The 23,060-nt window shown below is 41.3% G+C and overlaps 1 protein-coding gene across 8 annotated transcripts in view; it reads right to left on the bottom strand.

Moving 5' to 3' along the window:
- eml1 (EMAP like 1) overlaps positions 1-23,060 on the bottom strand; it is a 263,264-nt gene that overhangs the window by 74,304 nt on the left and 165,900 nt on the right. For 6 of the 8 annotated variants that reach the window (XM_059958960.1, XM_059958938.1, XM_059958978.1 and 3 more), the window contains one exon: positions 5,370-5,552. In XM_059958960.1, the coding sequence (XP_059814943.1) occupies positions 5,370-5,552 (183 nt within the window). Of the gene's footprint in view, positions 1-5,369; positions 5,553-5,660; positions 5,690-23,060 lie in introns of those variants that run through there. The other 2 variants (XM_059958981.1, XM_059958991.1) reach the window with 2 other exon arrangements.

Raw genomic sequence — 23,060 nt, 5'->3', positions numbered from 1 at the left:
CCTAAACTTCTCCCACATTACTTCTGTGCTTTCCCCTTTGAACATCAGTTTCCAATTTACTCTCGCTATTTCCTGCCTCATCCTTTCAAAGTTAGCCCTTCCCCAGTAAGCACTTTACCATTTTGTCTGATTTTATCCCTTTCCATAGTTATGCTGAAGCTAAGGGAGTTGTGGTCACTCTCACCAAAACGCTCCCCCACCAAGAGGTCTGTCATCTGACCAGATTCATTTCCCAGAACTAGATCCAGTATCGCCTCTCCTCTCGTCGGCCGGTCCACATACTGTGTCAGAAATCCTTCTTGAACACACCTGACAAATTCAGCCCCATCTCTCCCCCTTGCACTCAGGAGGTGCCAGTCAATATGAGGGAAGTTGAAATCATCCATAACTACTACCCTGTATTTTGTGCGCCATTCTAAAATCAGCCTGTTTATCTGCTCCTCGGTGTCCTGAGGACTATTTGGGGGCCTATAGACTACTCCCACACAGTGGTTGATCCCTTCCTATTTCTGATTTCCACCCAGACCGACTCAGTGGACACTCCCTCTGCAGCGTCCTCCCTTTCTATAGCCGTGATACTATCCCTGACCAGCAATGTCACTCCCCCCCCCCTTCTACCTCCCATCCTATTCCTTTATAAACACCTGAACCTCAGGACCTGCCTCATCCAATCCTGCCCTTCCTCCAATCAAGTTTTAGTAACAGCCACAACATCATAGTTCCAAGTACTAATCCATGCTCTAAGTTCATCCTCCTTGTTCCTAATACTCCTAGCATTGAAATAGACACATTTCAACCCCTTTATCTGGCTACAATTATGTTCTGTCCCCTGCCTGTCCTTCCTCATCAACTCAGAACTCTTAACATCATGCCCTTGTCCTTCTACCTTAATCCCTGCACTCACATTCTGATTCCCACCCCCCTGCCAAACTAGTTTAAACCCTCCCCAACAGCTCTATCAAACCTGCCCGCCAGGATATTGGTCCCCCTGGGATTCAAGTGCAACCCGTCCTTTTTGTACAGGTCACACCCGCCCCAAAAGAGGTCCCAATGATCCAGAAATCTGAATCTCTGCTCTATTCCCTCAGCCACACAATTATCCTCCACCTCATTCTATTTCTATTCTCACTGCCGTGTGGCACAGGCAGTAATCCCGAGATTACTACCTTTGAGGTCCTGCTTTTCAACTTCCTTCCTAACTCCCTGTAGTCTTCTGTCAGGACCTCTTCCCTTTTCCTACCTATGTCATTGGTACCAATATCTACCACGACCTCTGGCTGTTCTCCCTCCCACCGCAGGATATCTTGGGCGCGATCAGAAACATCCTGAACCCTGACACCTGGGAGGCAAACTATCATCCGAGTTTCTTTCCTGCGTCCACAGAATCGCCTGTCTGATCCCCGACTATAGAGTCCCCTATCACTACTGCCTTCCTCTTCCTTTCTGAGCTACAGGGCCAGACTCTGTGCCAGAGGCACGGCCACTGTCACTTCCCCCAGGTAGGCAGCCCCCCCCCCCCCAACAGTACTCAAACAGGAGTACTTATTGTCAAGGGGTACAGCCACAGGGGTACTCTCTAGTACCTGACTCTTCCCCTTCCCTCTCCTGACTGTGACCCATTTCTCTGTCCCCCGTGGCCCCGGAGTGACCACCTGTCTGAAACTCCTCCCAATCACCTCCTCACTCTCTCTGACCAAACGAAAGTCATTGAGCTGCAGCTCCAGTTCCCTAACACGGTCCCTTAGGAGTTGCATCTCGATGCACCGGGTGCAGATGTGGCCATCCAGGATGCCAGGAGACTCCAGGACCTCCCACATCTGACACAGACCACAGAAAACTGGCCTCATACACATACTACTCCCTTTTGCAATCAACAACTGCCTCGCCTCATCCCGTTACTGCTGAAGCCCATTGAGCCAAAGCCCTTTCAGTCTGCTGCCCACTTCCAATGCTAAATTATATTTGAATTATATTTTATGAACTTATTTATAGAATAATATTTTGGTTTCTGTGCTGTGTGTGATAGATGTTGTGTGGGTGCACCATGGTCCAGAAGAATGTTGTTTCATTTGTTGTATGGTGTATATGTATAGTCAGATAACATTAAACTTGAACTTGGACTAAAGTAAAACCAAAAATAAACTGATTCTGAGAATGTTTTAAACCATTGCAATTACTGCCTTATGTGCTGATTTATACATTAATATCACCTGATAATAGAAAACTCTTATCCTATTCTCAAGAGCATTGCTTCAGCTTACTTTCATCACTAGAATAACCCAGGCAGTGGAGAAAAGAGGAGTGAACTTTGATTGTTACGTTTTTAAGACATTTCAGAGTTTAAATAAAAGTCTCAATTTCTCAGTTTTGAAAAGAATTATGATTAAACCAAATGTGAAGTGTTGCACCTTGGTAGACCAAATGAAAAGGGACAACACACTGATAAGGGCAAGATCCTTCGCAGTATTGATGAGCAGAGGGATCTTGGGGTCCAAGTTCATAGTTTCCTAGAAGTTTCTACACAGGTTGATAAGTGGTTAAGAAAGCATTCAGCATGTTTGCCTTTATTAGTCAAGGCATTGAGTTTAAAAGTCAGGAATTTACGTGCAGCTTCATAAAACTCTAGTTAGGCCACATCATGGTCACTCCTCCCTCCATGGCGCTGAGGTGATGAAAACTGCCCTGGCTGCTGTGCATTTCGCCCACTAATATAATGAACCGATAGGCAAGGCTTTGGGCCTGCTCCAGGGTTTGGATCTGACCTCAGTTTTCATTTGGAATGTTGCTGTTCACTTCAATTGCTTGCATGTTTTATGCATTTTCTCCTTTTATCTTGTCCATCGAGTGTTGGTCTTTTATTTTTATTCTTTTTTTTTATTTCCTGCTTTGCGAGCAAGCAAATCTCAAGTTGTATAATTTATACATTCTTTGATAATAAATGAATCTTGAATCTGGAGTATTGCATACAGTTCCGGTTGCTCCATTACAGGAAGGATGTCAAGGCTGTGGAGAAGGTTCAGAAGAGGTTTACCAGGACACTGCCTAGATTAGAGAGCATTTATTATAAAGGAGGGGTTGGATAAACTTGGGTTGTTTTCTCTGTTACACTGGAGACTAAGGGGAGGCTTATAAGATTTCCTATAGCTGGAATGTCAATACCAGAAGGCATACATTTAAGGTGAGAAGGGATAAGTTCAAAGGGGATGTGAGGGGCAAGTTTTCTTTACACAGAGTGGTGGGTGATGCCTGGGGTGGTAGTAGAGGCAGATACATTAGGGATTTCTAAGAAATGTTCAGGCAGGCACACAAATGTGAGGAAAATGGAAGGATATGGATATTGTGTAGCAGAAGGGTTTAGTTTAGTTGGCCATTTGATTACTAATTCAATTGATCTGGCACAACAATGTGGGCTGAAAGGCCTGTTCCTGTTCTAAGTTCAATTACCGATTCAGATGTAGGCTGTAAATAAAGGTAACTTAAAAACAATTTCACAGCCAGATCAGACACAATATATCCTGTTAAACTGTTTGTAATAATCTATACCCTTCTATTAAGATTTTTGAAATGTTCTAATTAGCATAACTTAAATACTTGGTAACACGTACTTAAGGATCTTCAAGGTCAAACTTCTGTTGTGCCTATTCTATAGATACTCTTAGCTGCTTTCGTACCTCAAAGAATACACTTTCTGGTTTGTAATGAATATTTCTACCTGAATGTACTAATTAAACTACCACATACCATTACAGCATCTTTGTGTTCTTCATGCAATGAACAGGCCGAAGGGCCTGTTCTGTGCTGTACACTGGTCTGGAATCCAAAATAAACTCATTTTGGTAAATTTCATTTTGGAAATTTCTGACTTAGATATTATTAAACTAAAAGTGCACATCTGCACCATTTCACCTACCATGCGCCAGAATTTAATTTTGATCGCAAAAAGAGATGAGATTTTATATGATACTTCGCCTTAAATATTTATTTTACTCCAAATGTCTTTTGTAGCGTAAAGGATTGTGGAGAGCGAGGCCCATCACATCACCAAAAGCGAAATCCTCTCTATAGTATTTCAAGATGAAACTGGTATCTTTTTCATAAAACCCAAATGATATTTGCTACATGTTCGAGCTGAGAACCAGGAATTTGTGTGTGTTACTCTGGATTTCTAACATCTCCAGAATCTCTTGGGTTTATCACTTTTATTGCCAGGGTTAGAGCTTTGTTACTATTAGTACAAGATTTATATTTTAGTAACTTTTTAAAATGCTTTGAGTTATTTTTAACAGTTAAAGCAATCATCAACCGAGTGTCAAATACTCAAAAAGGGGCCCAGAAGCATTAATTAATTAATTTTCTTGTTTGCCTCAATTATAAGCAGTGTTATGTTAGAAACATCCATTTTCCCTGTAAGTCTAGTCTCTGAATATTCTTGAGTCTTTGGATGTACTGATATGCTTCTGAAGACCCAGCTATCAAATGCCTATATGAATCCAAGTTTGGATTAGGTACTGATGCAACTTCTATATCTGTAAACTTGAGTTTTAGGAACATATGGGGTCTGATGGTGTCTAGTTCCATAGAGAGAGCTAGATAAAAATATCTGACTGCAATGAAATGTAATTCCACAAATAAGATCACCTCTGAATGTTCTTTACAGTTGGCTGAAGACGTCATAGTTGAGCTTCTTAGTAACTGAATGAAGACACCCAAACAGAAGATGATCATTCTGCTTAGGAATGTTCCATATTCAGCAGAGTTTGTGATGAGCTAATGCACTCAAGAGTAGAAGGGATATGTTTTCTGTTCCTGATTGCCACCTGGTGGTTTTTATAAGAGCTACAGACTGCAGGGTCATTGGTTAAGCTGTGATGCCCCCTGTAGTTGAACAGCCTGCCAATTCTAAATGTCAACCGTTGTGCCCGAGTAATTGGAAGTGTTACACAATGAAGGGAAGAAGTGGAGATAAAATTATTAGTTTAATCATGGATTCTTGTCCAACATGCCTCAAATTTAAAATCCTCGATCTTGCATCTTCTCCTTTCCTCTACTCTCACCCTTTCTCTGAAATTCTTTTGCGAGTTCTTCAATGGTTCCTTTAAAACTACCTCCAAGCCCAAACTCCCTTTAACTAAATTTCTGGCTAACTGCATTCCAGTACCACTCTATTTATATTACAAATTACTCTCAAAGTATCCCTCTTCTTGGGAACAGAATGTAACTGCTGTTATATTTTACTTTTAACACGGGTGACAGAGGATAACTTCCTTACAGTCAAAGCAAGGCAAAGTACTTGCAGTCCAGTCTGTGCCCCAGACACCCGATAGTCTGTGTAGTTAATTGCACCTTCATATTTTATGCTTTGTTGTTACCTTTGGTGGGCCCTTTCCTGTTCAGCATGGCCTGCTGCTCTTCAGAAACATTCAGGCGCCGCACCACGTCTGCCAGTGCAGACTTCAGCAGCTGAATCTCATCCTCCTGCATCTGGACTCTCTGCTCCAGAGAGGCGATTCGGTCGGTGACCTCCATGCTGCTGGCTGCAGAAGCACTGTCATCTGAGGGAAGAGGACAAGATAAACTGAGGAGACAATAAGCAAGGGACTCCTAAATCTGACAGAAGAGTGCTAAGGTCAACTTCAGCAAATAATGGATGTGCTAGTCACCTTGTGAACAGTCACCTTGCCCCAGCTCAAACTGCTTTGTCTGTGTGTGTTTCTAATTTTCATTTATAGCCTACGAGGGAAGCAGCTGATTAACTGACCGCATAATCATTTCTTAAAATACTTAACTGACTGAGGATTGGCCACACAAAGCAGTTCTTACAATGAGTTTGATACTGCCAGCAACAACATGAAGGTAAAAAACAAAATGGTCAATTTGCTAGATTTAGCTCCCTAAAAGACAATGTAATAAAAAAAAGGGTCTCCCTCGCCATTGATCTTCAACAAATTCGCTTTCATTGCATCTCAGGTAATTCATAGCTAACATCCCTCAATAATCAAGTGGCTTAGGGATTACTTTAGACATTTATTATTTTTAGTAGTTATGACAAGGAACAATATTGCAGGGAAGGAGAGGAGGGAGTGGGAAGTATCAAATGCAGCAAACAAGTAGCACTAAACTACTTCGTTAGTGGATAGTAGAGTGCTCTACGACATTGCTCACAGTACATTCTTTAAAATCTGGACATACCTTTCCGACAAGCCATGTATCAATGGGAAGAAACGTGCTGATATAATATGTCTTATTGTATTCATTTTCTGGAATAACTGACACTGTTCCTCAACAAACTGCGGTCCATCGTCAGTGACTACGTGTTCTGGAACACCAATACTTCAGAAGAGGCTTCTCAACGCATCAACAGCGTGAGAGGCTTTTGGGAACTCTCCTGGCCACTTTGTAGCAAATCTTGTGCGTCAATGGTGTGACTGCAGTAAGTGATGCTTGATATAATTCATACTTGTCACGTCATGTCATGCTTTGAGCCCATAATATTCTAATCTTTTTAACACAGACTTGATGTTTTGGAAATGTTCCATGTCATTTTCACCAGTAAAAATGATGTTACCCAGGTAACACTGAGCGCCTGGGCAGCATTACTGCACCTGCTCCATAGCTTTATGCCAAAATGCAGGAGCAGTACCACTCCAAAGATAAGCCTTCTGTGAGTGTTTATGGTGAGACACACTTTGGACTCTTCTTCCATCTCTGTCTGTAGGTAGGCCTCAGCTAAGTCCAATTTGCTGATGTATTTCCCCTCCAGAAAAAAACTGCCATGATACTCTCTATCCAGGGCAGAGGGCATTGATCTACTTTCAGTATTGGGTTGATCACCACAGATCCAGACAGACCCTTCTTGGCTTCTGGAGATACTAGTATTGCCCATGGGCTCTGCTCAGCCTTGGAAAAAATTCTTTCAGCGGCCATGCGATCTAGCTCACTGGTTACTTAATCCCAGATGATATAAGGAACCAGACGGGCTTTGTAAAACTTGGTTGTGGCATTTTCATTTAACACTATTTTACCCTTGATATGTTTGACTTTTCCAATGCCATCCTTGAACAGTGCTGAAGCATCGTCCAGTACCTTTAATGCACTTTCAATTGACTGTGGCATGCAAATTACAGATGGACATCCAATCAAATTGTATTTGTTTCAGCTAATTAACAGCCCTCACAATGTAGGGCCTCCTGTTTTTACCACATATAAGCCCACTGTGGCTTGTTAGTTGTACTTCACTGTTAGGAATGTCAATCTCACAAGAGTTATCTTTTCTCTAGTATAAGTTCTTAATTGGTTATCTGTAGGCTTCAATTCAATATCTTTGAGATGCTGTTCAAACTCAATTTGTAGAATGTCTGAAACAGCCAAGCCAGTGTCCAATTAATTAATTTGCCAGTCATTTCTGGTGTAAGCCATATTGCTTGTCATTTGTTATTTTACACATTGTAAATCTCAAACCTATCTAATCTTATGTCACTCTCAGTTTCATCAACAGCATGCTGATTAGTGCTTTCTTTGAAACTGTGGCTTGACATTTTATCTTTTTCTCTTCCCTGTGCAGTCCTTTTTATTTTGTCTACCGGACATGCTCTTTGTCTATGTCCTACTTAGTTGCACTTTCTGAAAATTTCACCTTTAAACCTTCATTGGCCTGAATTATGTAAGCCCCTGCACAATGGTAATATAATTTGTTCGGCCAGGATGGTTTCTGTTTAGACATTGCAATTTTGTTCACGCTCAATTTCAATCCTGACTGCAACTCAACTGCATCTCTGGCTGCCCTTTCCATTGATACAGTGATTTCAACTGCACTTTTAAATGCAAGTTGTGCTTCAGTTGGGAGCCATTTCTGAATGCTGTCCCATAAGATTCCAGAAACTAAATGATCGCTCAGTGCATCATTAAGCTCATTACCGAACTGACAATGTTCAGACAATTTCTTCAATTCATCCACATAAGCTGAAATAGACTTTCCTTTTTTTATTCCACTTATGAAACCTAATGTGTTCTGCAAGCAACAATGGATTTCATTATAAATATTCCTGCATTACATTCACAATATCAGTAAAGCTCATTTTGACTGGTTTTATTGGGAGCAGGTAAACATTTAAACTGCAAACTTTTTCATCTACAGCACTCAGCAACACTGGCACTCATTTTTTATTGCTGTGCAATCAAATGCATCTATCTTTCCAATGTAGTCAGCCATTTCTGCTTTTTATCTATCTATCTATCTATCTATTGTCACCCAATACTGGTTTGTAAACCAGTGTTAATTTCATCCATTTTTTGCCTTTTTCAATGCTTCAGAAGGTAGGTAGCTGTCTCGGGTTTGTTCTAAAACTTCCTCATCAAAATTGTTATGTTTTTGTAAGTCCAGAAATTAATCGAATAAAAAGACACAGGTGTCTGGAATATTTGGCTACTGAGTTTTGCTTTAGTAAAATACACACATATAATGTAGTGGCGTAATGACATATACCATTCATATACTTCTTACATACAACCCATAATGAATTATGTTAGCAACAATCAAACAATATATTTGCAATATTACTCAAATATTAAATTCACTACACAGAGTTCTTCTAACTGTGTGGTATTGCTGATACCTGTTTGTTAGAATTAAGTCCAGATTCTGATTATAAACTGAAAATCATTTCTGTATGTGAATCAATAATTCCATTTTCTAAAGTTGTCTCCCAAAAATAGACATTGCATTAGATTGAAAGCATTCGAGTGGTTTGGCAGCATACTAGAGAAACCATGATTTGGGAGAGATCTACTGGATTTCTGCAAAATTGACAAGAGTAACAGCAAAAAGTTATTGAAAGAGGATGCTTCTTCATGAGATTGGAGGACAGTTAAGTGTAAGACTCTATCTACAAAGTTTACTCTACGGTTATGCTAAATCTGAAAGGAAATGGGAATAGCAATGTATATACTACTTTCAGTTCTTTAAAGGATTAAAATTACTAGAGAACTCAGATTCCAAAAGAAGAATTCCCTTGCAATGTAGGAATCTATGCCATAAGCGGTATTATAGTTGTAAAATGTAGGTCACAACCTGGTCATTGAAAAGGTTTTATGACAGGAAGGATTTGTGAAGGCTTAAACTGGCTAACAAGCTTAACAGCTCAATGGCGAAAAACGTCAAGACACACACATTTAGTTTTGCTTGTCTGTGGCTCCTGTATTTTCTTTGTCACTAAGAAAGAATGTCACAAATCGGACACAATCTATACTTTTGTTGTTGGGATTTGCGTGGTGCATTGAAAAATAAAATTCTTTTCACAGTTTGCATTTTACTTTCTAATTCACCACACCAAGAATTAGAAAAATTTAGGAACCTAATCCGAATTTGTGCAGAGGAAGGAAATCTTTACCACTGGATGTAATGTGCACATCTGAGTTAGTTCTGACTGCCTAGCTTTGACTTTCTATCATCATCCTTAACTTGAGTTATTCTATCTACATCACAAACAAGAGAAAATCTCCAGAAGCTGGAAACCTGAGCAACACACACAAAATGCTGGAGGAACTCGACAGGCCAGGCAGCATCTAGGAAAAGAGTGCAGTTGACGTTTCAAGCCAAAACCCTTTGGCAGGACTGGACTCTTCCTAAATGCTTTTTGTGTGTATTAATCTATCTACAGCAGTGAACATGGAAAGGCTGAGGATTACTCTGAGAGATCACATGTGAAATGGCTTTGCTTAAGTCAACCGACGATGTCATTGAAGTGCAAATCAGCAAAGTTCGAAGTAAATTTCATTATCAAAGTACACATATGTCACAATCTTTTACCCTGTGATTAATTTTCTTGCAGGCATTCATAGTAGACAATTGAATCAATGAAAAACTACAGACAAACAACCAATGTACGAATGAAGACAACTGGGCAAGTACAAAAATATATAGTAGTAATAAATAAATAAATGAATAAAACTGAGAATACGAGCTGCAGAGCTGTCGAAAGTGAGTCCATAGATTGCAGAGTCAATTCCGTATTGAGGTGAGTGAAGTTATCCACTGTTTCTGAGCCTGGTGGTGTGGGACTTAAGGCTCCTGTATCTCCTTCCCAATGATAGCAGTGAAAATAAAAAGATCATGGCCTGGATGCTGGGGGTTGCTGATGCTGCTTTCTTGTGGCAGTGCTCCTTGTCGATGTGGACAATGTTGAATACATGGCAGATAGTGAATGAGAATATTTTTATGCAGATATCTATTATGAACTGGAATTCACTGCCTGAAAGGACACTGCGGGCAGGTTCACTGATAGTTTATTAGAATCAGATTTATTATCACGTACTTAGATTTTGTGAAATTTGATGTTTTATGGTAGCAGTGTGGGAAAAAAAAATTACTCTAAATTACAATAAATAAATAGTGCAAGAAAAAGGAATAAAGCAGTTTTCATGGATCATTCAGAAATCTGATTGGGGCCGGTGGTTGATTAAAGAATCTATTCCAGATGCAAAAAGTGTGCATCTTCAGGCTCCCTTACCTCCTCCCCAAAGGTAGAAACGAGAATAGTGCACACCTGGGATGGTGAGAGCCTTTGGTGATGGATTCTGCCTTATCAAAGGGAAAGAATTGCAAGGATATGGAAAAAGACTGGGTGGTTCTAACAAAGAACATAATGGACTAAGGTGTGGAATGGCGTTTATGAGGAAAGGTTGGACAGGTTCATATCTGCAGCAGTTATTGACTGAAACATACCAAATCCTGAGGGGACTTGGCATGATAGATGCAGAGAAGATAGTTCTTCTTGTGAGAAAACTAAAACTAAAGGTCATTGTATAGAAATAAGTGGCTGCCTATTTAAGATAGATGAGAAGAATTTATGCTGTGTTTGGAACTCTCTTCCTGCTTTGTTAAGCAAGGGGGTGAAAGGTTACCGCCAGCAGACAGGAATGTGGAGTTACGATTACAATCAGATCAGCCATGATCTTATTAAGTGGTGGAGTTGGCTTAAGAAGCTAAATGGCCTGATCCTGCTCCTAAATCATCGTTTGTATGTTCAGCCATAGTGGGGCATCTTTCTCTGCGCTTAAACTTCATACACACTCCACTTCTCTCTAAGGGTTCCACATGCCTTCAGTAATAATGAAATAGTTGCATACAATTGTAGACATGAAGCTCTGTAGACATCAGTACTCCTTTATACAGACAGAATATGAGATGGTTTTGGACTGCTAGGCTCCCAGGTGCATCAGTACCAGATGCAGCCATTGTTACCAGGGCAATTGATTTCAAAAACAAAGAGTTCAGCCTTTGGGCAGAATCTTAACCCGAAGCTTTTAGATGTCAAAAAGAAGAATATTTACTTTGATTTTAGCTTTAAGCTATAGTCAAATGTACTGAAATTAAAAATGAAATAAAAAGGGAACATTAAAATAAAAATTAAAATGACTTCATTGTAAGCTAAATATGAAAAAAACTCAGTGTTTTGCACACTGGCTAAGGATTTTGTGCTTTCGTTTTTCTACTGTGATCCATGAAACCTGCATTGACTCCTCTGCAAAGTAACGGGGTTTCACAGAGACATTTTGAAATGGTATGTTTGCCTCTAAAAGAACAGCACTCTGATTAAGTACTTGTTGGTGACTGCCAGCTACTTTACTACTTCACCCCCTTGGTGCTATATTCAATTATTCTCTGCAATTTGCCGCAATCCCAGCCTGTTAAGACTTCTCCTCGATCACTCATCCATGCCTGGCAGTATAAAATGTGCCCATAGATTATCACATTTATTTGAGTGTTGGTAAGGATGCCCAGCAGAAGAACATAATTAGGGGTAAGAGCGAGGCCATCAACCCTCTGAACCTCCTCCACATTCATCAAGCACTTCTACCTCAGTGATGCACTACTGCTAAATCCTGGATTCTCATAACGTCCAGAAATCTTTCGGCCTCAGCACTGAATGGGTGCAGGGTCTTGGTCTCCACGCCCCTCCAGGGTAGAGAATTAGGGCAGATAAAGGCACTTACGGGCACATTGCTGAAAAGATCTGCAAAAACATTTGAATATGAAGAAACCCATACAATCCTAGTGTTGGAATCAATTAGAGGGGGAGGAGGGAAGAGGAAGGGGTGGTATGAGGTAAATGCCAGCTCGTTTTATTCAGCAGGACATACCCAGGGAGATATTAACTCAAACAGTTACGTCTTCTTGTGAGCTTGGTGTCATTTATATATTGCATTTAATACTCCATAATCACTTCTAGCAAAATGGCATACACAGAGAACTTGTGACAAACTTTATCATTCAGGTCATTAAGTATAGCAGTGGCAGGTTGTGCTGTAGCTGTATAAAGTTTTGCTTAGGTCACAATTAGAGTAACGTGTACAGTTCTGGCTGCTGGACATAAAAGGCTTTGGAAAGGGTGCAGAACAGATCCTCAAGGATGTGCTTGGAATAGAGGGTTTTAGCTATAAGGAGAAGTTGGACTAACTTGGATTGGTCGCCTTGGAGTGAGAGGATGACAGATAACATGATATAGGTTTATAAAATTATGAGAGACACTGACAGGGTAAATAGTCAGAATCTTTGCCCCAAGAGGGAAATGTCGAATACCAGATGCAATAGCCTTAAGGTGAGAAGGGAAAAGGTTAGAAGTGGACCTACCAGGAAGTTTTGTTTTACTTCAGGAGTGGAAAGCAACTGGAACACGATGCCAAAGGAAGTTCTGGAGGTTCATATGATAACAACAATTAAGAAGCATTTATACAGTACATGTACAGGTGAGGAATGGAGAGATGTAGACCTTTGACAGGTAGATGAGAGTTGTTTAAATTAATATCATGTTCGGCATAGTCAACGTACGCAGAAGGGCCTATTTCTGTGCTGTTCTAACCTGGGCAAATCCAGGAACCTGATACAATTGGTTGTATCTCTTTTCTGATGTTAAAAGTTAATGGTTACTCTGAATGGTGCAGTTTATGAAATAATCCAGCATTATCAGAATTGAGTGAAGTAGTTAAAATGGAATAAACTCTTCTCGGGATTCCAGCCGGGTTCAAGTATCGATCTTAACTGACGTTTCAATGACAAACTCTGCCATCTTCATCAGGGATGATGCCCGAGCATGTCTAGTTGAAAGGTATTTGTACCCCCATCATTCATTCCTCCTGATTGGTTAGTTCTCATCCTATCAGATTTACGCTTTCCAACCTTGTTTACAATCAAATTCCAGTTCTTACAGAGCGAGATCTTTGTCTTTGTTAAAATTCTTTGTCTCTAGCTTTGTTTCAATAGTTTCCTTCATCAGGTGGTCCCGAAAGTCATTGGTACAACACAGTAGTTTTGTGCCATCGAAGTCAATCCTATGGCCATTGTGAAAACAATGTTCTCCTGTTAACCCAAATGGCAACACCTCATGAGCTCCTTGATGTGGGTTTCCACCGTTGTCCCGTCTGGCCGATATACACAGTTTGCATTTACAGGGAATCCTGTAATCCTGAGTCCCAGGACATCTTTGACCTACATAAGCTGTGATCCGAGCTTCCTTATGGGGTTGTGGATGGTATTAATCTGGAGTGGTTGGGGCTGATAATGTGGCTCCCCTGTTACCTCTCTGGGGAGGCACACTTTTTGACTCTATGCAGTATTCTGCACAAAAGAACTTATGTCCTTTCCATGACTCTCTCTGCTCCTCCTCCTGCTTTGATAATACTCCATGTTTTGCCATCAGCATTGAGCCACCTGTCCTCTCTGCTGGCCTGCATGCCGAGCCCACACTAAGTACACGTCTTCCAACAGAACCTCCAGGCAGAATTAACCCACTTTTCCAAAGAAAGATTCTGCTGTGTAAAATAAGGACCTCTGGGATAGTTCATTGTATTTGAAGTAAAAGTCTTCCCGAAAAAATTCTGCTAACCCAAATGGATAACACCTCCTGTGTTCCTTGATGTGGGTTTCAGAAGGGATCCTCAAGGTCCATTGACTGGTCTTGACTGGTCCATCCGGCTCTCAAGGCCAAGAGTCTCTAGAGCTAATCAATTATTCATCAAAAAATTTTTTAAAATAACATAAACTTTAAGAAAGTAAATTCAATTACTTAATATCATTAAAGCACAAACATGTCTAACTTAATACCTTAGTCTTCTCTCCATTAAAATCAGTGAAGAGCTACCCACATCTGGTCTACTTTGGTTTGCTTTGCAACTGTGCTGGGAAAGCACTGTACATTTGTGCTCTGCCACTTGGAGACCAACAGGAATCTGGTGACAGGGCAACAGTCATGAAAATGCTAGCAGAGAACCGTCAGGACGTTTAGAACTTGCCTGCTCACGCCTGAACTTGCTGGCCCCTACACGAGTCCTGATGGAGGGTCTCGGCCTGAAACGTCAACTGTTTATCCTTCCCCACAGATGCCATCTGGCCAGCTAAATTCTTCCAGCGTTTTATGTGTGTTTCTCTGGGTAAATGCCAGCATTTCTGCTCAAAGCTGCTAGAATCTCACTCAGATATCACTCAGAGGTGTACAAAGATGTACACACAGTGAACACTATTCACTCATAGGTAGACAGGAAAATTCTCCACAGCGACCTTCATGCCCGTAGTGGCAGCAAATACCAAAGCAGTGTACACAGCTACACGGCCAGCTGCATTAGTGCTCCTCATTCTTACTGTTAGGGAGATTCAACAAGTGCTCTCTGTACCCTCTCTCAGATGAATTTGACAGCATGACCCCTGCACTCCAATTTACCTCCAGTACAATTGCAAGTATAAAACCAAGAAGATTGAATAGATTCCTACGTGTAACACAAGGATTCAACAGAGCAATTGCTAGAAAGGTTCAAGCTTATTGATACCTGACTATACACATATATGACCAAATGAAACAATGTTCCTTCAGACTTTGGTGCACCCACAAATTATATGTCACACACAACACTAAAACAAATATAAGCTAATAAAATATCATTCAAAATGCATGCACAGCACAGGTAAACATTACAGTAAACAGCTTGTTGTCCTCAGAAAGACAGCGTCCATTATTAAGGACCTCCAGCACCCAGGGCCTGCCCTTTTCTCTGTTAGCATCCAGTAAGAGATGCAGAAGCCTGAGGGCACACACTCAGCGATTCAGGATCAGCTTCTTCCCCTCTGCCATCCGATTCCTAAATGGACAATGAGCCTGCGAACACCACCTCACTTTTTTAATATATATTATTTGTTTTTGCATGATTTTTAATCTATTCAATGTATGTATACTGTATTTGATTTACTTATTTATTTTTCTTCTTCTCCTATATAATGTAATGCATTGCTGCTGCTAAGTTAACAAATTTCACGACACATGCCGGTGATAATAAACCTGATTCTGATTCCGATTCCTAGTGACGAGACCTTGGTGGTGGCAGGGTATTCATAAGTCTCACAGCCTGGAGGAAGAAGTTGCTACCCAGTCTGGTAGTCCAGGTCCTGATGCTCCTGGACCTCCTTCCTGACGGTAGTGGGTCAAGGAAATTGTGGGATGGGTGGTGGGGCTTTGGACCCTTTGTATACAACGCTCCTGGTAAATGTCAGAAATAAGGGGGAAGAGAGACCTGATGATCCTCTCTGTGGCTTTTACTATCCTCTGTAGGATCTTGCAGTTTAGTGCCTTGCAGAGTCTGTACCAAACAATGATACAGCCAGACAGGACCACCTAATGATGCTCCTCTAGAACGTTTCAGGATGGGGGCGGGGAACCTTGTAGCCTCAGTCTCCTCAGAAAGCTGCTGTGCCTTCAGGTTAGATCATTGTGGTTCCAGAAAAGACCAATTAGTGTAGAGATTCAAGGTAATCATTTACCGGGCTGAAAATTATTATAGCAAACCCTGTTACAATGTGTAACTTTCCCTTTTTATAGACACAGAAAAAGAAGGAAACATGATTTTTGAGAACTGACAGTTTAAGTTACGGCAATATATCATAACGTGTTAGTTGTATAAGTCAGTCAGCAGTGACTTACAACAGGATCTGTGAACTCTCAACCACTCTGAACTGTCTAATTTATAGGACCGTCTAGGAGAATCATCTGTGAGCTTTGAGGTTGCTCTTTTGAATTATATTCAAACTCTTTGTGAAATATTTTCAGAATCAAGTTTATTATCATTATATGATGTGAATTTATTGTTTCACAGTAGCAGTACAATGCCAAGACATAAAATGCTATAAATTACAAAATAAATTAATAGCGCAGAAGACAAATAATGAGGTGGTGTTCATGGGTTCATGGACAGTTCAGAAATCAGATGGCAGAAGGAAAGAAGCTGTTTCTGAATTATTAGCAGTGGCCCTACCTCCTTCCAGATGGTAGAAATTGGAAGAGAGCATATCCTGGAACTTTAAGTCTTTAGTGAAGGATTCCACCTTCCTTAAGCACTGCCTCTTGAAACTCTCCTCGACAGTGGGGAGGGTTGTGCTTGTGATGAAACTAGCTGAATCTACAACCCTCTGTAGCCCCTTCTGATCCTGTGCTTTGGAGCCTTTACGACGGGCTGTGGTGCAACCAGTCAGAATGTTCTCCAGAAATCTGCAAGAGCCTTTGATGACGGATCAAATTTCCTCAAACTCCCAACAAAGCAGAGCCACCGGCATGCCTTCTTCATGATTGCATCAATGTGTTGGGCCCAGGATAGATCCTCCGAGATGTTGACACCAAGGAACTGAAACGTGCTCTCCGTTTCCAGTGCTAACCTAACAATGACAACGTGTGTGTTGTTCCCCGAGTTCCCCTTCCTGAAGCTCACAATCATTCCCTTGGTCTTGTTGATGTTGCGTGAAAGGTTGTTGTGACACCCCTCAACCAGCTGATCCATCTTACAGCTGCTCATTGCCTTCTGAGATTTTAACCACTAATAATGGTGTCATCAATGAATTTATAGATAGCAATGAAGCTATACTACCTAGCCACACAGTTATGAGTGCAGAGAGGTTTGGGCAGTGGGCACAGCACGCATCCTGGAGATGCACCTGTGTTGATTATCAATGTTTTCTGTACTGACTGTAGCCTCCGGATGAGGAAGTTGAGGATCCAGTTGCAGAGAGAGGTACAGAGGCCCAGGTTTTGAAACTCGCTTATTAATACTGAGAGGTTTTGAATGCTGTTATAACTGATAAGTGGCATTCTGACATCTGTTTTGCTGTTGTCCAATTTAAAAAGAGTTACCGGAACGATGCAAGTGAAAGTGAACTTAAAATACCCACTCACTATAGAGCAGGCTTTTGCTGGTCACCGAATGCAGTAATGAACCACCGATATGTGGACAACACATTTGTACCAAGTTTATAAATAACATCAGAAGACTCAGAGCAAAATTATCACAAAGCCATGAGACCAAGGAGCAGAATTAGTCCATTCAGCTCATGGAGTCTGCTCCACCATTTAATCACAGCTGATAAATTATTCCCTCAAAATCCCATTCTCCCGCCTTCTCCACATAACCTCTGATGTCTTTACTAATCAAGAACATAACAACCTCCAATACCCAGTAATGTGGGCTCCACAGTTGTCTGGAGCAATGAATTCACAGATTTGCCACCCCCTGTCTAAAGAAATTCCTCCTCATCTCTGTTCTAAAGGGATGTCCTTGTATTCTGAGGCTGTGCCCTCTGCTCCTAGACTCTCCAACTGCTGGACAAATCTTCTTCACGTCTACTTCATCCAGGCATTTCAATATTTGGTAGCTAGGTTTACAGCTCACTTTATTTGATAGGTCTGAAAACAATTGTTGCTAACATAACTTAATGAAGAATTAGTCCAACACACAAAAAATGTTCTTATTCCCCTCTGTTGATGCTACGTGACTTGCTGAGTTCCTCCAGCGTTTTATGTGCTATTCAAGATTTACAGCATCTGCAAATTCTCATGTTTCTAAAGAATTAATTAATTCAATTTTTTAAACAACACTGTTGAAATGGAGCATCTTTTGTCAATGAAAGAAGGTTACAGTGCTGATCCTGCACAATGACATTTAAGGTGTCACACAGCCACATCAGAGCAGATGGCCACAATAAACACCTCCCCAGCTGCTGCTCTCACATGGAAACAGCATTTAGCTCAACGTCAATGGAAGCAATCCAGACGAAGGTTTGAAAGAGGATGCAGAGTGGGAAAGCAACAGTTTACAGATACAATGCCATCTAATAAAATGGCATACTGTTTCTAATAATGACGAATTTTCAAATGCTGGCAAATTGCAAGTTGACTTCATTCTTTTTGAGGATTTTAAACAACTGCCAATCATATGGAAGCTCTTGCTTAAAGATTGTTCCATCAATTCAAAATCCTATGACAAGTTGCAATGGACTTGCAGCCACTTGCTATGTGGATATTTCAGTTTTCTGTATCAAAGGTCAAACAGTCCTTAAGCAAAGAGATGCTTCATTAAAACATCATGTACAGTATTTGTAACTGAATTCGTAACAGCCAACTTGGTACAAGAACAACTTATATCAATGCCCACATTATTATTATGTGTACGTGTATTATTATGCCATTGTGGGTAAGTTTGTTAGATCTGCTAGCTGTGTTGCTGTACAGGATCCAGTGTATGTCAGTACTTTTCCAGCACAGCCTCCAAGGTTTGCAATACTTAACTCATCTCTGCATGTGGCAGGACTGCAGACACTTAAAGTGATCTGTTTGTTGTGAGATCACTTTGCTGTTGCATACTGCTAGCTCTAAGCCGAAGTTATATTCTGCTGTCACTCAACTTCCCTTGTTTATTTGAACTCTGGAAAGATTGTTCTCACTACGCCATGTACTTATTGATACTGGCTTTCCAAAGTGACAGAGGTGAGGGGGAGAGTGACTGACATAATGAGGGGATTAGAGAAGTTTGGTTAACGAAGAGAGAAATGAGAGGAAACAGAACTCTAGGGGGACTGGAGTGGGATGGGGGTGGGAGGATAACACAGTGGGAAGAGAGCACGGAGAAAGGAGAGAGCAATTTGTGTTGTAATGGCTGTGTCTAAGTAAGATGTGTAATGCCTGTGTATTCACTTTAGAGAAGAGCCTGGTCTTGGACCTCATTAGTATTGGACCTAGAACTGATTTTTTTAAAAATTCATATCGACTGATATGCAACAACAATCCCTCATTTTTAAAAAAATCATGCATAGGCAACTTCCACTCCTGAAAATTAAAGTAAGTCACCCTTTGATCCCAAGGGGCGGCGAAGATGAAGAATAAAATAAACGGTCAATTACCTAATTCACAATAAAAACTAAAGCTAAATCAGGAGTAGTAATATTATCATTGCGGAATCTCAACAAATGATTCTTATCTGAAAGATCCTTCATATTGTTGAAAAACACTGCCGCTGGGACTGGGTCTCTAATGGAGTTTTCTGGCTTGTTCATCAGTCTTACTTTCTGGGCTAAATTATAAAAGAAGTACTCACATACTATTTCTGGAAATTGTGAACAAACACAAAATGATTTTGGAGTAGCTCAAGTTATGGGAGGGACTCAGCAGGTCAAACAGCATCCAGGGAGGGAAATGAGGAGCCGACCTGTCAGGCTGAGACCCTTCATCAGCACTGGGAAGAAAGGGGGGAGAAGCCAGAGTACTCCCCCATTTCCGGCACGTTAAAGCTTCTCCCCTCCCCCTACCATTTCATTCTGTTTTTTTTAAACAACACTTTCATGGTCCCTTCCTGACCCTTGTTTGCTTTAATTTTTGCAGTGAGTTCTGCTGTGGTCACAAGTAGTCACAAGCAAGACTCCAGCTAAGAAAACTTTTGCAGAGTTTTATTACCAGTTCTCAAAGATCAGACTCGTCCGTTTTAAACGGGTTAAGTAAAGTGATTTTAACCTCGCCTGTCCAACAGATGGAGCAGTCAGTTAAGATGACATCAGTGTTTTTAAAGAGACAATTATTTTACTTTACATATACAGGTATGGCTCCAATGACATCATAGAATCCAAGTAGTTTGGGTCTATTGTTTACAGTGATCACACAGTCATTCATATACAGTACACGATAGGGACGGCTGGTGGCGCAATGGCATCTGCGCCAGACTCCAGAACGAAGGCTCCCGAGTTCGAATCCAAGTCAGGCCATCCCTTGACCACGCTTTCCATCCATGCTGGGTTGAGCGTCGAGCTAGCCACTCGGCCTCGTGGAAAAATACAAGGGTCGAGTCAGAAACGTTCATATCGTGACCCAGTTAATCCGAAAGGAGACCAATCTTGACACCACGCACCAGTCAAGAATGGCTGACCGTCTGGTGCGACACGATAAAAAAAAAGTACAGGAGTGATTACAACAGTGATGAGTCAGCATACAAAGAGGAGGTAGGGAGGCCTGTCCAATGTGAGAAACACAACCTGGGTCTCAATATGGACAAGACAAAAGAGATGGTTGTAGACTTCAGGAAAGAGCACAAAACTCTTAGGAGTACACATAATGGACAAGCTAACCTGAACCCACAACACCTCCTCATTAGTCAAGAAGGTACAGCAGCATCTACACTTTCTGAGAGAATGAGATGCACAAGGCTCCCCACCCACATTCTAATTACTTCCTGCATGAGCAAGATGGAGAGCCTCCTATCTGGCTGCATCATCGTGTGGTACGGAAGCCACAAGGCGCTGAACAACCCAAGATTACAGAGGACAGTAAAAACCGCCAAGAGAATCATTGGGATCTCCCCCCACCATTCGTGACGTTTACCAGGAGTGTTGTATATGAAGGGGTGCTGCATATGTAGAGGACACCTACCACCCACCACCTAACCCCCCCCCCCCCCACAAAACCTCATTGACCCACTACCATCAGGAAGGAGGACGAGGAGCATCAGGACTCTGACTGCCAGACTGGGGAACAGCTTCTTCCCGCAAGCTGTGAGACTAACGAACACCCTGTCACCATCGAGGTCTCGTCACTCAGACAGTGGGCTCTTTATAGTTTACCTGTGCTGTGCACTACATGCATTATGAATTATATTTTATTAACTTACTTGTGGTCATATTTTGTTTTATGTGCTGTGTGTGACATATGTTTTGTAGGTGCACCAGGGTCCGCAGCAACATTGTTTCATAGGTACATAGATACATTCTAATACATTTATAGACAATAAACCTGAACTTGAATTTGAACTCAGCAATGACAGGAAGAGGCTACAATATGAATGTGAGAAGAAATCCAGAAGACTTTTTTTGAAACTTTCTGCCTTGGACTGGAATGGTATGAGCTCAGAGACAGAAGGGAACCTTCTGGGGAGAGAGGCAGAGCTTCTCCAGAGCTCTCTGCAGTGTCAGCCGATGGGAATGTTCCATTGGACCACTCAGAAGGTAACCAAGAAATCTCTTGGAGGTTTCCTCCATGGGTGGCAGCCTTTCAACCGTCCATTCAGCAAAACAGATGAATGGATGATAGGCATTAGCCACGGTGCCTATAAAAAGTATTCAACCCCCAGGAAGTTTTCATGTATTATTGTTTTACAACATTGAATTGCAGTGGATTTAGTTCGGCGTTTTGGACACTGATCAATAGAAAAAGACTCGTGTGTCAAACTGAAAACACATCTCTACAAAGTGATCTAAATAACAAATATAAAACACAAAATAATTGACTGAATAAGTATTCACCCCCCCCCCTTTAATGTGACACACCAAATCATCACTGGTGATTCAAAGTTGGTTTTAGAAGTCACATAATTAGTTAAATGGAGATCACCTGTGTGCAGTCAAGGTGTTTCAACTGACTCAAGTAAAAATACACCTGTATCTGGAAGGTCCAACTGCTGGAAAATCAGTATTCTGGCAAAAACTACGCTATGAAGACAAAAGAACACTCCAAACTCCACAAAAATGTTATTGAAAAGCACGAGTCAGGAGATGGTACAAGAAAATTTCCAAGTCACTGAATATCCCTTGGAGTACGGTTAAGTCAATCATCAAGAAATGGAAAGAATATGGCACAGCTGTAAATCTGCCTAGAGTAGGCCATCCTCAGAAACTGAGTGACAGTGCAAGAAGGAGACTAGTGAGGGAGGCCACCAAGAGACCTATGACAGCTCTGCAGGAGTTACAAGCTTCAGTGGCTGAGATGAGAGAGACTGTGCATACAACAACTGTTACCCGGGTGCTTCACCAGTCACAGCTTCATGGGACTGTGATAAAGAGAAAGCCACTCTTGAAAAAAATTCACATGAAATCCTGGCGAGAGTTTGCTGGAAGGTATGTAGGGAAAAGACAGATGGAAGAACGTTCTATGATCTGATGAAATCAAAACAGAGCTTTTTGACCATGAGACTAAATGCTATGTTTGGCATAAGCCAAACACCGTACATCATCAAAAACACACCATCCCTACCATGAAGCATGGTGGTGGCTGCATCATGCTGTGGGGATGCTTCACTGCATCAGGCCCTGGAAGAGTTGTGAAGGTAGAAGATAAAATGAATGCAGCAAAATACAGGGAAATCCTGGAGGAAAACCTGATGTAGTACGCAAGAGAACAGTGACTTGGGAGAAGATTTGTTTTCCAGCAAGACAATGACCCCAAGTATAAAGCCAAAGCTGCACATGAATGGCTTAAAAACTACAAAGTTAATGTCCTGGAGTGTCATGGTTGGAGTTCACACTTCAATTCAATTGAGAATTTGTGGCTGGACTTGAAAAGGGCTGCTTATTCACGATCCCCATGCAATCTGACAGAGCTTGAGCAGTTTTGTAAAGAGAATGGGGGAAAATTGCAGTGTCCAGATATGCAAAACTGATACAGACCTATCCACACAGACTCAAGGCTGTAATCACCGCCAAAGATGCATCTGCTAAATACTGACTTGAAGGGGGTGAATACTTGTGCAAACAATTATTCTGTGTTTTAGATTTGTAATTAATTTAGATCACTTTGTAGAGATCTGTTTTCAATTAAATAAGTAGTGCAAAAAAAAAAAGTAGAGAGGTTGTGTTCATGGGTTCAATGTCCATTTAGAAATCTGATGGCAGAGGGGAAGAAGCTATTGCTGAATCATTGCTGAATCTTCAAGCTCCTGTACCGCCTCCCTTAAGCTCGCAATGTGAAGAGGGCATGTCCTGGGTGGTGGGGGTCCTT

This window comes from Hypanus sabinus, chromosome 2 (genome assembly GCF_030144855.1).
Source record: "Hypanus sabinus isolate sHypSab1 chromosome 2, sHypSab1.hap1, whole genome shotgun sequence".
NCBI lineage: Eukaryota > Metazoa > Chordata > Chondrichthyes > Myliobatiformes > Dasyatidae > Hypanus > Hypanus sabinus.
This window is presented reverse-complemented; position numbering and strand designations above follow the sequence as displayed.